This window comes from Hemitrygon akajei, chromosome 16 (genome assembly GCF_048418815.1).
Source record: "Hemitrygon akajei chromosome 16, sHemAka1.3, whole genome shotgun sequence".
Classification (NCBI taxonomy): domain Eukaryota; kingdom Metazoa; phylum Chordata; class Chondrichthyes; order Myliobatiformes; family Dasyatidae; genus Hemitrygon; species Hemitrygon akajei.
Window position 1 is genome coordinate 56925877 of NC_133139.1, and position 15788 is coordinate 56941664.

General features: G+C 41.5%; 1 protein-coding gene across 3 annotated transcripts in view; it reads right to left on the bottom strand.

The window, feature by feature from the left end:
* Positions 1–8025: 8025 nt before the first annotated feature.
* Positions 8026–15788, bottom strand: part of LOC140740068 (adhesion G protein-coupled receptor E5-like) — a 185028-nt gene continuing 177265 nt past the window's right edge. For all 3 annotated transcript variants that reach the window (XM_073068932.1, XM_073068930.1, XM_073068931.1), the window contains 2 exons: positions 10283–10363; positions 8026–9673 (listed from right to left, as the gene is read on the bottom strand). In XM_073068932.1, coding sequence (XP_072925033.1) covers positions 9608–9673; positions 10283–10363 — 147 coding nt within the window. In that variant the 3' untranslated portion in view covers positions 8026–9607. The remainder of the gene's footprint in view (positions 9674–10282; positions 10364–15788) is intronic.

Consider the following 15788-nt stretch of genomic DNA (forward strand, 5'->3'; position numbering starts at 1 on the left):
GTTCCTGTTAATATGTTTATTTTCAAAGGTTCATAAGTGCTTCTAATAACTGAGCAAATAACTGAGGGGGAATTGAAATTAAAACTAATTTTAATCAAACTAGATCCAACATCTCTCCCTTCCTAATTGCCAAGGATATCTCATGGCCACTTTTAGCCCTCCTATCTTGTTTAGTGCTTATAAAGTAATGAGTTCTATATAGACAGGATGGATTATCAAAATCTTTTCCACAAGATGAAGGACTCTGGAAATAAAGGGCATGGATATAAGGTGAAGGGGTGAAAGTTGAATGAAATCTGAGGAGTAAGTTTTGCCACACAAAGGTAGTGGGGATCTATAAGACCATAAGATAGAGGAGCAGAAGTAGGCCATTCGGCCCATTGAGTCTGCTCCACCATTCAGTCATGGGCTGGTCTAATTCTTCCAGTCATCCCCACTGTCCTGCCTTCATCTCATACCCTTTGACGCCCTGGCTTACAAAGAACCTATCTATCTCTGCTTTAAATGCACCTGATGGCTTGGCCTCCACAGGTGCTCATGGCAACAAATTCCACAGATTTACCACCCTCTGACTGAAGTAATTTATCCTCATCTCTGTTCTATATGGGTGTCCTTCAATCCCGAATTCATGCAGTCTTGTCCTAGACACCCTTACCATGGGAAATAATTTTGCCATATCTAATCTGTTCAGGCCTTTTAACATCTGGAATGTTTCTGTAAGATCCCTCCTCATTCTCCTGAACTCCATGGAATACAGCCCAAGAGCTGCCAGACATTCCTCATATGGTAACACTTTCATTCCTGGAATCATTTTTGTGAATCTTCTCTGAACCCTCACCAAAGTCAATATATCCTTTCTAAAATAAGGAGCCCAAAACTGCACACAATACTCCATGTGGTCTCACGAGTGCCTTATAGAGCCTCAACATCACATTCCTGCTCTTATATTCTCTACCTCTAGAAATGAATGCCAACTTTGCATTTGCCTTCTGCACCACCAACACAAACTGGAGGTTAACTTTCAGGATATTCTGCACAAGGACTTTGCATCTCTACATTTTGACTTCTCTCTACATCTAAATAATAGTCTGCCTGTTTATATCTTCCACCAAAGTTCATGACTATACACTTTCCAATGTTGTATTTCATTTGCTACTTCTTTGCCCATTCCCCTAAACTATCTAAGTATCTCTGCAGACTGTCTGTTTCCTCAACACGACCTGTTCCTCCACCAATCTTTCTTTCAGAAAGCCTTTGATAAGGTCCCACATAGGAAATTAGTGGGCAAAATTAGAGCACATGGTATTGGGGGTAGGGTACTAACATGGATAGAAAATTGGTTGGCAGATAGGAAACAAAGAGTAGGGATTAACTGGTCCTTTTCAGAATGGCAGGCAGTGACTAGTGGGGTACCTCAAGGCTTAGTGCTGTGACCGCAGCTATTTACAATATACATTAATGATTTAGATGAAGGGATTAAAAGTAACATTAGCAAATTTGCAGATGACACAAAGCTGGGTGGCAGTGTGAAATATGAAGAGGATGTTAGGAGAATGCAGAGTGACTTGGACAGGTTGGGTGAGTGGGCAGATTAATGGCAGATGCAGTTTAATGTAGATAAATGTGAGGTTATCCACTTTGGTGGCAAAAACAGGAAGGCAGATTACTATCTGAATGGTGTCAAGTTAGGAAAAGGGGAAGTACAATGGGATCTAGGTGTCCTTGTTCATCAGTCACTGAAAGTAAGCATGCAGGTACAGCAGGCAGTGAAGAAAGCTAATGGCATGTTGGCCTTCATAACAAGGGGAGTTGAGTATAGGAGCAAAGAGGTCCTTCTGCAGTTGTACAGGGCCCTGGTGAGACCACACCTGGAGTATTGTGTTCAGTTTTGGTCTCCAAATTTGAGGAAGGACATTCTTGCTATTGAGGGAGTGCAGCATAGGTTCATGAGGTTGATTCCTGGGACTGTCATATGTTGAAAGATTGGAGTGACTGGGATTGTATACACTGGAATTTAGAAGGATGAGAAGAGGAGATCTGATTGAAACATATAAGACTATTAAGGGATTGGACACACTAAAGGCAGGAAACATGTTCCCGATGTTGGGGGAGTCCAGAACCAGAGGCCACAGTTTAAGAATAAGGGGTAGGCCATTTAGAACAGAGTTCAGGAAAAACTTTTTCACCCAGAGAGTTGTGGATCTATGGAATGCTCTGCCTCAGAAGGCAGTGGAAGCCAATTCTCTGGATGCTTTCAAGAAAGAGTTAGATAGAGCTCAAAGATAGCGGAGTCAAGGGACATGGGGAGAAGGCAGGAATGGGTTACTGATTGTTGATGATCAGCCATGATCATATTGAATGGCGGTGCTGGCTCTAAGGGCCGAATGGCCTACTCCTGTACCTATTGTCTATTATCGGCAAATTTAGCCACAAATCCTTTAATCCCATACTCCAAATCATTGACATACATCATAAAAAGCAGCGGTCCCAACTCCACTGGTGAACAACAGCCAGCCAGAATAGGATCCCTTTATTCCAACTCTCTGTTTTCTGCCAATCAGCCAATACCCCATCCATGCTAGTAACTCCCCTGTAATTCCATGGGCTCTTAACTCATGTACAGCACCATGTCAAAGGCCTTCTCAAAATCCAAGTACAGCACAGCTACTGCATTTCTTTTGACTACCCTATTCGTAATTTCCAAAAAAAATTGCAGTAGGTTAGTCGGGCAGGATTTTCCTTTCAGGAAACCATGCTGGCTTTGGCCTATCTTGTCATGTGCCATCAGGTAGTTCGTAATCTCATCTCTAATAATCGACTTCAACTACTTCCCAACCACTGATATCAGGCTAACAGGTCTATAGTTTCCTTCCTACTACCTCCCACCCATCTTAAATAGCGGAGTAACATTTGCAATTTTCCAGTCATCTGGTACAATGCCAGAATCTATCGATTCTTGAAAGATCATTGTTAAAACCTACTTAACCTCTCCAGCTACTTCCTTCAGAACCCAAGGGTGCATTCCATCATGTCCATGAGATTTATCTACCCTCAGACCATTAAGCTTCTTGAGCACCTTCTCAGTCGTAATATTCACGGCACATAATTCACTTCCCTGACACTCCTGAATGTCCAGTATACTGCAGATGTTTCCACTGTGAAGACTGATGCAAAATACGCATTCAGTTCCTCTGCCATCTCAATGTCTCTCATTTCAATCTCTCCAGCATCATTTTCTATTGGTCCTATATCTACCCTCAACTCTCTTTTACCCTTTATATACTTAAAAAAAGCTTTTAGTATCTTCTTTGATATTAGTGACCAGCTTCCTTTCATAATTCATCTTTTCCTTCCTAATGACCTTCCTAGTTTCCTTCTGTGAGTTTTTAAAAGCTCCCAATCCTCTATCTTCCCATTAGCTCTGGCTTCTTTGTATACTCTCTCTTTTCCTTTTACTTTGGCTCTGAATTCACTCATCAGCCATGGTAGTGTCCTTCTTTCATTCAAAAGTTTCTTCTTCTTTGGAATATGTCTTGCACTTCCTCCATTTTTTGCAGAAATTCCAGCCATTGCTGCTCTGCTGTCCTTCCTGCTAGAGTCCCTTTCCAGTCAAATTTGGCCAGTTCCCCTCTCATGCCATTGTAATTTCTTTTATTCCAATGAAAGGTGCCCGCAGGTGAACTGGGAGAATCAGGCTGGTGCTGGACCACAGGATAGGGAGTTTGTAGAGTGCCTACGGGATGCATTCTTGGAACAGCTTGTACGAGAGCCGACCAGGGACAAGACTATTCTGGATTTAGTGTTATGTAATGAACAGGATTTGATAAGCGATCTTGCAGTAAAGGAGCCATTAGGAGGTAGTGATCACAATATGATAAGCTTTTATCTGCAATTTGAGAAGGATAAGGGCAGTTCGGAGGTGTCAGTGTTGCAGATGAACAGGGGAAACTATGGAGCCATGAGGGAGGAGCTGGCCAAAGTTGACTGGACAGATAGCCTAGCAGAAAAGACAGTGGAACAGCAATGGCAGGTATTCTTGGGAATAATGCACAAGGTGCAAAATCAGTTCATCCCCCAGAGAAGGAAGGATTCAAAGGGGGGAAAGGGGCCACAGTGGTTGACAAAGGAAGTCAGAGATTGCATAGCATTAAAAAAAAGGAAATATGACAGAGCTAAGGTGAGTGGGAGGACAGATGATTGGGAAGTGTTTAAGGAACAACAGAACTTAACTAAAAAGACAATACGGGGAGAAAAAATGAGGTACGAACGCAAGCTAGCCAGGAATATAAAGGAAGATAGCAAAAGCTTTTTTAGGTATGTGAAGAGAAAGAAGATAGTTAAGAACAATGTTGGGCCCTTGAAGAATGAATTGGGTGAAATTGTTATGGGAAATAGAGAAATGGCAGAAGAATTTAATGAGTACTTTAGATCTGTTTTCACTAAGGAAGACACAAGCAATCTCCCAGATGTATGGATGGGCCAAGGACATAGGGTAACAGAGGAAATGAAACAGATTGACATTCAGAAGGAAACGGTGATGAGAAGACTGATGGGACTGAAGGCCGACAAATCCCCAGGTCCAGATGGTCTGCACCCTAGGGTACTAAAGTAGGTGGCCCTGGAAATTGCGGATGCATTGGTAATCATTTTCCAATGTTCCTTAGATTCAGGATCAGTCCCTGAGGATTGGAGAATGGCTAATGTTATCCCACCTTTTTAAGAAAGGAGGGAGGGAGAAAACAGAGAACTATCGACCTGTCAGCCTGACATCGGTGGTGGGAAAGATGCTAGAGTCCATTATTAAGGATGAAATAGTGGCATATCTAGATAGCAGTGATAGGATTGGGCCGAGCCAGCATGGATTTACCAAGGGTAAATCATGCTTGGCTAATCTGTTGGAGTTTTTCGAGGATGTAACCAGGAAGTTAAACGGGGGAGATCCAGTGGATGTAGTGTACCTCGATTTTCAGAAGGCATTTGATAAGGTCCCACATAGAAGATTGGTGGGTAAAATCAAAGCTCAGGGCATCGGGGGGAAGGCATTGACATGGATAGAAAACTGGTTGGCAGATAGAAAGCAAAGGGTAGCGGTGAATGGGTGTTTCTCGGAATGGCTGGTGGTGGCTAGTGGGGTGCCACAGGGCTCGGTATTGGGACCACAGCTGTTTACCATTTACGTTAACAATTTGGATGAAGGTATAGAAAATAACATCAGCAAATTTGCTGATGATACTAAGCTGGGTGGCAGTGTGACATGTGATGAGGATGTTAGGAGAATTCAGGGTGACTTGGATAGGCTGGGTGAGTGGGCAGATACTTGGCAGATGGCGTTTAATGTGAATAAGTGTGAGGTTATCCACTTTGGGAGTAAGAACAGGAAGGCAGATTATTATCTGAACGGTGTAGAGTTGGGTAAGGGAGAAATACAAAGAGATCTCGGAGTCCTTGTTCATCAGTCACTGAAGGTGAATGAGCAAGTGCAGCAGGCAGTGAAGAAGTCTAATGGAATGTTGGCCTTTATTACAAAGGGAATTGAGTACAAGAGCAAGGAAATCCTCTTGCATTTGTACAGAGCCCTGGTGAGACCACACCTGGAGTATTGTGTACAGTTTTGGTCTCCAGGGTTAAGGAAGGACATCCTGGCTGTAGAGGAAGTGCAGCGTAGATTCACGAGGTTAATTCCTGGGATGTCTGGACTGTCTTACGCAGAGAGGTTAGAGAAACTGGGCTTGTACACGCTGGAATTAAGGAGATTGAGAGGGGATCTGATTGAAACATATGTAAAGGGGGTTTCTTCTTTTTTCTTTGTTACAGTGTATGTAATCAAAATGGCTTCTTTGTTTTGTTAAAAGCAGGAATGCTTCTTTGTTGTGAGAGAGTGCAGGAAGCTTGTTTGGGTTAAAATTTACTGATAACGAGAATTGTATTCCTTTGTAAACCAATTGGGATTAATGTTGTTCTTTCTTCTGAGTCTGTAAGCTACTGTTGGCGGGCTTTTGGGGAGATCAGCGCAAGGGGTTGAGAGAGAGAGGACGCGATGCTGTAAGCTGGGCGAGGAATGGACCCCAAGGGGGGGGTCCAAGGCCAGGAGGTACTCCGAGGAGAGGAGATAAAGCTAGATGTGCTTTGACCACTTCGGGTTGACCACTTCGGGTGGTCCTAAGCTGCGAGTCGAGGAGTTCGGAGGGGATCGAATGGTGGCCAGAAGACTTCAGTAATTGAGCTCCAACAGTTGTGCACGAAATGGTTTGGACTTTGATAAGTTTGGCGCCTTTTCTTTATTGTTTTTCCTTCATATATACTGTATCGTTATTAATCACTTAGTTATCGTAACCTTTATAAATTGTACTCATTTAATCGCATATGGTGTACTGTCTGTTTTTGGGCGAGGCGGGGACATCACACAGCATCCACACCAGCTGATTACCCAGTTTGGCGGGGCTGAAGGCTGCTCCCCCTAGACGAGAACGAGCTGAGCGAGCCTGAGGCGACCCAGAGGGTTACACATATAAGATTATTAAGGGATTGGACAAGACAGAGGCAGGAAATATGTTTCAGATGCTGGGAGAGTCCAGTACCAGAGGGCATGGTTTGAGAATAAGGGGTAGGTCATTTAGGACAGAGTTAAGGAAAAACTTCTTCTCCCAGAGAGTTGTGGGGGTCTGGAATGCACTGCCTCGGAAGGTAGTGGAGGCCAATTCACTGGATGCTTTCAAGAAGGAGCTAGATAGGTATCTTATGGACAGGGGAATCAAGGGATATGGGGACAAGGCAGGAACCGGGTATTGATAGAAATTGATCAGCCATGATCTCAAAATGGCGGTGCAGGCTCGAAGGGCCGAATGGTCTACTTCTACACCTATTGTCTACTGAAATACTGACACATTGAAACTTAGTTTATCCTTCTCAAATTTTAGAGTGAACAAGATCATATTGCGATCACTGTTCCATAAGGTTTCCTTAACCATATCACCTCCAGATCATTGTACATCTAGAATGAGCTGCCAGAGTAGGTGGTGGAAGTAGGTACAATTACAATGTTTAAAGGGTACCTGGAAGGTTCTTAGATAAGATCGGAGTGATAGATATAGACCTAATGCAGGTAACTGATGATAAAAGGCATTGATCATATGGATAGTCAGAAGCTTTTTCCCAGGGTTGAAATGGCTAACACGAGAGAGTGCAGTTTTAAGGTGCTTGGAAGCAGGTACAGAGGAGATGTCAGGGGTAAGTTTTTTTACACAGAGAGTGGTGAGTGTATGGAATAGGCTGCCAGAAACAGTGGTGGAGGCGGAAACAAAATGGTCTTTTAAGAGACTCCTAGTTAGGTACATGGAGCTTAGAAAATTAGTGGGCTATTTAGGTATATAGTAGGTAATTTCTAAAGTTCAGCACAGCACATGTTCAGCACAGCATTGTGGGCCAAAAGGCGTGTATTGTGCTGTAGATTTTTTAGGTTTTCTATGCTTTAAATTGAATCCATGTACTGTAAATCATAGTTGGTATGAAAGAGATGGGCTGAAAGGACATGATTCTGTGCTGTAGAATTCTATGATCTACAGTGCTAGTTGAAAGTTAGTTATTAGCCAGACAACAGGATCTCCATGCTTTTTATTAACCACACAATTGTTAACTTGAGAGGCAAATAATTTCAGATCTTGTCTGATGGATACTGATAAAATATATTATCACCGAACACCTTAAGAACAGAAGCAGCATTCACACATCTGATGGAAGATATAATTGTGGTCAATTCAAGTAACCAACACCACCTACTGCTTCTTGCCTTCATGTATTATGATGATACTACAATTTCTCAAATTAAACAAACTAGGCAATGGTTCTATGAATATAAATAGTGCCCATTATTACAGCGTTTGGCCATTAACACTCTCCCAGGCAAATCCCTCCCAAGTCCAGTCAGCCATTGCTTGCCCAGACCATTCCATACGTAATGGAGCATCATTATTGAGTGAAAAACCCATTTAGTAATTTTCAGCAAAGAATGAGAAGAGATACATGGAGTAAATATTCTGAGCATTAGCAGAAATCCTGCTTTATTTGAAAGCTACTAACCATAGAATGAGATGAGACTAACAAGGTACATTTAACAGGAATTTCTCGAACACAAGGTTATAGCTTTGTTCACTTTAGCAGTTCAAAAGATTAATAGCAATAATAATAGAATATATAATCAAATCCTACTGTATTTTAAAATGAAAAATATTAAAATCAACATCTCTCATATTTTAGTCTAATCTATGTTAATTAGCTATGTAAATAAAAACACAAAGGTGATCATATTAATAAAAATGTCTGTATTTATATCATTAATAACTACTTGCCTTCAACTCAAAAATAGTGCTATGCAACATCACAGTTTGGGTTTGGCTGCACAATTTTAAATTGTTACAGGAGGTCCAAACAGTTTGATACATCAGAATATAACTACCAACTCAAGATCCTCAGAGTGGTGGGAGAAGTGCCTTACACTCCTTCAATTTCCTGATATTCCTCTGTACTAGCCAGTTTATACCATAGTGTACTAATGGGCATTGATGTTGACTTTGAGCTAAACTGGCATTGTATTGTTTCTGCAACTGTAGGGGAATACAAGAACATGATAGCTCGAATGAATTCCTGTGGTTCTGCAAACCTCCATGGTTCTGCAAATTGCATTATGTAGAATTGTTTGGAACTGCTGGATATTGCAATGTCATTAAAGAATATTTTCAGATTATCTAATATTGTAATATCAAGTAAATGGCAGTTAATTTGTGCACAAAGCCCCACACAGAACAATGTGGTAAACAAAAATCAAATCTTGATTGCTCAATTGGTTCACCTTTGCATATATCAGGGGACCACTCTCATTCATCTGAGGACTCCAGGTTAAAGTCAGAAGATCTTATCTCCAATAATGTTGGGGTAGAAACAATTGGTGGTGGAGCAAAGGAAGATACAGGTTTTGATAAAGAAGGGATATAAAAACAGATGGGATGGGATAGAATAGAATGGAAATTAAAAAGTTAATCTAAGAAGGTAGGACTATGGTTTCTGTAAGGTTGGGATGAGTTATGGGGTCTGCAAGTGTTTGGGTTTAAGGTAGAGTATTATATGTTTCAATAAAGTAATTTTGGAGATAATCTTCTAGTGGACAGCAAGGATAATGCACATGTGAGAGGAAAGCTTAGTTTGTGTACAGGATGATTGCTGTGGAGAGTACTCTGTGTAGTGGAAGGTTGAGCTTGGGTAGAGGAGGTTAGAATGATTAGGGAGGATTAGTTCAAAGAATTTGCCTCTATCATGATTTTGCCTGCATTGAAGAGGATGGCAGAAGGGAGTACTGTAACTGTAAAGGGAGAAGGTAACTGTGACTATCAGTCAAAGACTAATTATTTCCCAGAGTTGAACTGTTGGTATGGCAGTCGATGTTAAGGAGAAGACTGAAGAGACCAGAGTTAAAAGTGGACACAGTAGAAAGTGAGAAAGGCTAGATGACACAAGCTCTGCTTAAGTGTAGTGAAGTTGCAATAGCTCAAGATACAAGGGTAAAATGGGAAGGGTAGTTAAATCAAAGCAAGAAGCCAAAGAGAACTTTGGACTCTCAGCTACAAGTAACGATGTTTGTAGTTGATTTGAAGTTGTTGGATTCTTGTGAATTCTGCAAGCCCTGAAATGAAATAAAGAGGAAAATTTATCAAAGGGCTGACTCTGCCTTCTATGGACCTTGATTTGATCACAATAAAACAGTTCACATGACACCAGGAGCTGATAGTATCATAAAATATTTGTTGAATCGTTTGAAGACTGAAACATTCCCAGCTGTGATGTATACTGCTAAGTGGAAGAATGTTAGAGAAGTCTATCTCTGAGAAAAGCCACTGGATGACAATTTACCAACTTGCTGCAGAGGACAGTGCGAAGAGGAGGCAGGAATGGGCCGGGGTGGGGGGTGGGGTGAGAGGGCAGTGAAATGAGAATGAATATCTCCACTAGCAACGGCAACCTTTGTGGAGTTTAGTCTGTGCTTCCAGTGTAGTCAATGTCACAGAAGCTTCACAGAACATCCCAGCAGAACACAGACCAATCACAAAAATCACAAAAATTTATTCATCCAGAATATCCTCACAAATAGAAGTCTTTCTGCCTAGTATACACCTCACTTTTCTGCCAACATGTAAAACCCTCTAAACATTGGCCCTCCTCCCTAGCTTCGCTCCCTCTCCCCTTCACTGATCTACTGACTGCAGTATCTATTACTGGTGTCCACAACCCTCACCTTCCAGTTAGTGCCCTTCCTGGTGTCAACACTCATGCTTGTTGAGATATTGCTAAGACGGTTCCATAACTCTGTGCGAACCTGTTGAGAGAAGGCAAAAAATTAAAAAGTGTTGATGCTGAAAGGTCTCAACACAGCCAATATCAATTCTCTGTAGCGTATTGGACTCACATTCCACAAATATAACTTTGGTCTTCACCCCACCACTTACCCCACACTCAGGTTACCATCCCTTCCAGCACCTTCACATGTTGGTTCAGTGCCAGTATGAATTACCATTCCCTGGACATCATAAGACCATAAGATATAGGAGCAGAATTAGGCTATTTGGCCCATCAGATCTGCTCCACTATTTCATCACGGCTGATTCATTTTTCCTCTTAGCCCCAATCTCCTTCCTTCTCCCTGTATCCGTTCATGCCCTGACCAATCAAGATTCTATTAGCCTCTGCCTTAAATGTGCATAAAGACTTGGCCTCCACAGCTGCCCACAGCAATGAATTCCACAAATTCACCACTCTCTGACTAAAAAAATTTCACCTCATCCCTGTTCTAAAAAAAACACCCCTCTATTCTGAGGCTGTCCCCTCTAGTTTTAGACATTCACACCATAAGAAATATCCTCTCCACATAGACTCTATCAAGGCCTTTTACCATTCAATAGGTTTTAATTAGATTACCCCTCATTCGTCTGATTTCCAGGGAATACAAGAATATCCAGTGAATCAGAAGTGGAGAGAGTGAGCAGTTTCAAGTTAATAACCATATAACAATTACAGCACAGAAACAGGCCATCTTGGCTCTTCTAGTCCGTTCCAAATGCTTACTCTCACCTAGTCCCACTGACCCGCACTCAGCCCATAACCCTCCATTCCTTTCCTGTCCATATACCTATCCAATTTTACTTTAAATGACAATACCGAACCTGCCTCTACCACTTCTACTGGAAGCTCGTTCCACACAGCTACCACTGTCTGAGTAAAGAAATTCCTCCTCATGTTACCCTTAAACTCTTGCCCCCTAACTCTCAACTCAAGTCCTCTTGTTTGAATCTCCCCTACTCTCAATGGAAAAAGCCTATCCACCTCAACTCTATCTATCCCCCTCATGATTTTAAATACCTCTATCAAGTCCCTCCTCAACCTTTTACGCTCCAAAGAATAAAGACCTAATTTGTTCAACCTTTCCCTGTAACTTCGGTGCTGAAACCCAGGTAACATTCTAGTAAATCTTCTCTGTACTCTCTCTATTTTTTTGACAAGTTGCTGGGTATTAAGATCACTGAGGATCAAACCTGGTCCCAAAATATCAATGCAGTTATAAAAAAGGTAAGAAAGCAGCTATACATCAGTAGAAATTTGAAGAAATTTGGTTATGTCAACAAATGCACTCTAAAATTTCTATGGATGTACTGTGGAGAGCCTGTCAGAATGCTGCATCACTGTCAGGTATGGGACAGCGGGGTACTGCACAGGACAGAAAGAAGTTGCAGAGGGTTGCAAATTTAGTCAGCTCCATCTTGCATACTAGCTTACAAAATACCCGGGACAGCTTCAAGGAGCAGTGTCTCAGAAAAGGAGCATCCATTATTAAGGATCTTCAGCACCTAGAGCATGTGACTGTTACCATCAGGTAGGAGGTACAGAAGCTTGAAGGCACACACTCAGCAATTCAGGGATTCAGGGACAGCTTCTTCCCCTCTGCCATCTGAATCCCAAATGGACATTGAACCCTTGGACACTGCCTCAGTTTTTTAAATATATAGTATTTTTGTTTTTGCACAATTTTTAATCTATTCAATATAAATATACTGTAATTGATTTATTGATTTATTTATTATTATATAGTTTTTCCTTCTATATTATGTATTGCATTGTACTGCTGCTGCTAAGTTAGCAAATTTCATGTCACATGCTGGTGATATTAAAACTGATTCTGAATGATACAGGCCCGGAGCCATTAAATGCTCTTCATATGACAAGCTGCTTATTTCTAGAATCATCTTCATGAATTTCCTTTGAACCCTCTCCAGTTTCAGCATATCCTTTGTACGATAAGGGGCCCCAAAGTGGTCAATTAATCATTAGGGAATCCTGCACAAGGACTACAAAGTCCCTTTGCACTTCGTTTTTTTGTATTTTCTCTCCATTTGGAATATAGTCAACCCTTTCATTTCTTCTACCAAAGTGCATGACCATACACTTTCTGACACTATATTCCACTGGCCACTTCTTTGCCCATTCTCCTAATCTATCAAATTCCTTCTGTAGCCTTCCTATTCCCCCTCCCCCCACCAATCTCTATATTGTCTGCAAACTTTGCAACAAAGCCATCAAGTCCATCATCCAAAGTAAAAAGCATCGATCCTAACACAATATTCTGTGGAACACCATGTGTCACTAACAGCCAACTAGAAAAGGCTCTCTTTATTCCCAGTCTTTGCCTCCTGTCAATCATCCACTGCTTTATCCATGCTAGAATCTTTCCTGTAATACCATGCTTGTTAAGCAGCCTCATGTGTGACTCTTCGTCCAAGGCCTTCTGAAAATCCAAGTACACAACATTAACTGATTCTCCTGCTTGTTTCTTCTGCAAAGAATTCGAAAGATTTGTCAGTCGAAAGTTCGAAAAATTCGAAAGTTTTCTTTTGAGGAAACCATGCTGACTCCTTTGTCATTTGCTACAGGTATCCCAAAAAAATATTCTTAACAATTGACTCGAACACATCTTCCCACACTGAGGTCAGCATAAAATGACCAGAAGTTTCCTTTCTTCTGCTTCTGTCCCTTCTTGAAGAGTGGGGTGACATTTGCAAATTTCCAGTCTTCTGGAACCATTCCAAATAATGTCATTCCTGAAAGATCATTACTAACATCTCCACAATCGCTTCAGCCATCTCTTTCTGAACCCTGGGGTGTAAACCATCTAGGTGACTTACCTATCTTCAGAACTTCCTGTTTCTCAAGAAGCTTCACCTGTCATGTTAACATCACACACTTCATGACCCCTGACACCTGGAACTTCCACCATACTGCTAGTGTCTTCCACAGTGAAGATTGATGCAAAATACTTATTTAGTTCATCCACCATTTCCTTGTCACCCACCACTACTATTTTCCAGCATCATTTTCCAGTGGTCCAATATCATTTTGCCTTTCTTTTACACATCCTGTATCTGAAAAAAACTTTTGGTATCCTCTTTAATATTATTGGCTAGCATACTTTCGGATTCTACCTTTACCTTCTTAATGACTTTTTAGTTGCCTTCTGTTGATATTTAAAAGCTTCCAAATCCTCTAACCCCATTAATTTTTTGCTCTAATATATGCTCTTTCTTTAGCTTTTACATTGGCTTTGACTTTTGTTGTTAGCCATCGATGTGTCATCTTGCCTTTAGAATACTCTTCCTCTTTGGTATGTATATATTCCATGCCTTCTGAATTGCATCCAGAAATTCCATCATTGCTGCTCTGCCGTTATTCCTGCTAGTGTTCTTCTCCAATCAGTTCTAGCGAACTCCTCTCTCATGCTTCTGTAATTTCCTTTACTCCACTGTAATACTGATATATCTCATTTTAGCTTCCTCTTCTCAAATTTCAGGGTGAATTCAAACATATTATGATCACTTTCCCCAAAGGGTTCTTTTACCTTAGGCTCTTTGATCAACTCCAGTTCATTACACAACATACAATCCAGAATAGCTGATATTCTGGTGGACTCAACTGCAAGCTGCTTTAAAAAGCCATCTCATAAGCATTCTAAATATTCCTCCTCTTGGAATCCCAAACCAAACTGATTTTTCCAATATACCGGCATAGTGAAATCCCCCACAACTATTGTAAAATTGCCCTTTTGGGATGTATTTTCTACCTCCTGTTGTAACTTGTAGACCACATCCTTAGTACCATTTGAGGGTCTGTATACAACTACTATCAGGGTCTTTTCCCCCTTTGTTTTCCTTAGCTCTATTCACAATGATTCAACACCTTCTGACTGTATGTCACCTCTTTCTAATGATTTACCAAGAGTCACGTCACCCCCTCTGCCTTCCTGCCTATCCTTTTGAAACAATGTGTATTCTTGGACATTAAGCTCCCAACTATAATCTTCTTTTAGCCATGAGTCAGTGGTGCCTATAACATTATACATGCCAATCTGTAACTGTGCTATAAGTTCACCGAGCTTATGCCACAAACTGTGCATGTTCAAAAATAACACTCTGAGGCCTATATTCAGTCTTTTCAATTTTGTCTGTCTTTTACATTGCAACTCATCCTCTTGACTGCGTCATCAGCCTCTCCTTGCTAGGAGTCTTACTACACGTTGCCTCTGTTTGTAAACCATCTACCTCATCTTCAGCATTATCAATACAGCTCCCAACCCCCTGCAAAATAAGTTTAAACGCACCCAAACAAAAATGCATGCGAGGATATAGGACCCCCTCAAGTTCAGGTGTACCCCTTCTCTTTTGTATAGGTCATTCCTTCCCCAGAATAGATTCCAACGATCCGTAAATCTGAACTCCTGCCCCCTGCACCAGTTCCTCAGCCATGCATTCACCTGTCAAATCATCCTTCTCATTCCCCTACTGTCATGTAGCACAGGCAGCAATTCAGAGATTACTATCCTGGAGGTTCTGTTTCTCAGCTTTCTACCTTGTTCCTAAAACCTCTCTTTAGGACATCCTCACCTTGTCTACCCATGTCATTGGTGCCAATATATACCAAGACTTCTGGATGTTCAGCCTTGCCCTTGAGAATGTCATGGACATGATCTGAGATAGCTCTGATTCTGGTACCAGGGACATAACATACAATCTGGATGTCTCTACCACGCCCACAGAACCTCATCTCTGTTTCTCTGACTAAGCAAACTCCTATCAACACTGCAGTCCTCTTCACCTCTCTGCTCTTCTGAGCCACAGCACCAGACTCTGACCTGGTCACTGTCCCAACCCCCCTCCCCCAGTAGATCATTCCCCTTTAATAGTATCTAAAGTTGTACACTTATTATTGACAGGAACACACAAAGGTGTACTCTGCACTGGCTATGTGTTTCCCCTTCTTCTCCTGACTATCACCCAGTTATCCATCTTAGTAGTAACTATCAACCTGTAGCTCCTGTCTATCACCTCCTCATTCACTGGTATGAGTTGAAGATCATTAAGCTGCAGCTCTAGTTCTTTAATATATTCACTCAGGAGCTGCAATCGGTGCACCTGCTGCAGATGTGCTTATCTCAGAGATCTTCCAGACTTTCCACATCCCACACAGAGTAGAAAATACTACCCCTTGAGCTATTCTTACTATACTATGAACTAATGGATGTGGAATGAACAAATAAGAACAAAGAGTGTAACTTATTAGACAATCTACCTCAACCACGCATGATCTCGCCAAAGCCTGATGAGCCACAGACACTTTAAATACTGGCACACTCAAAGGAATAGTCGCTCCTCTTACAGTTGAATTATTCTTATTGGCCCCGTCTAATGAATCCCCTTTTT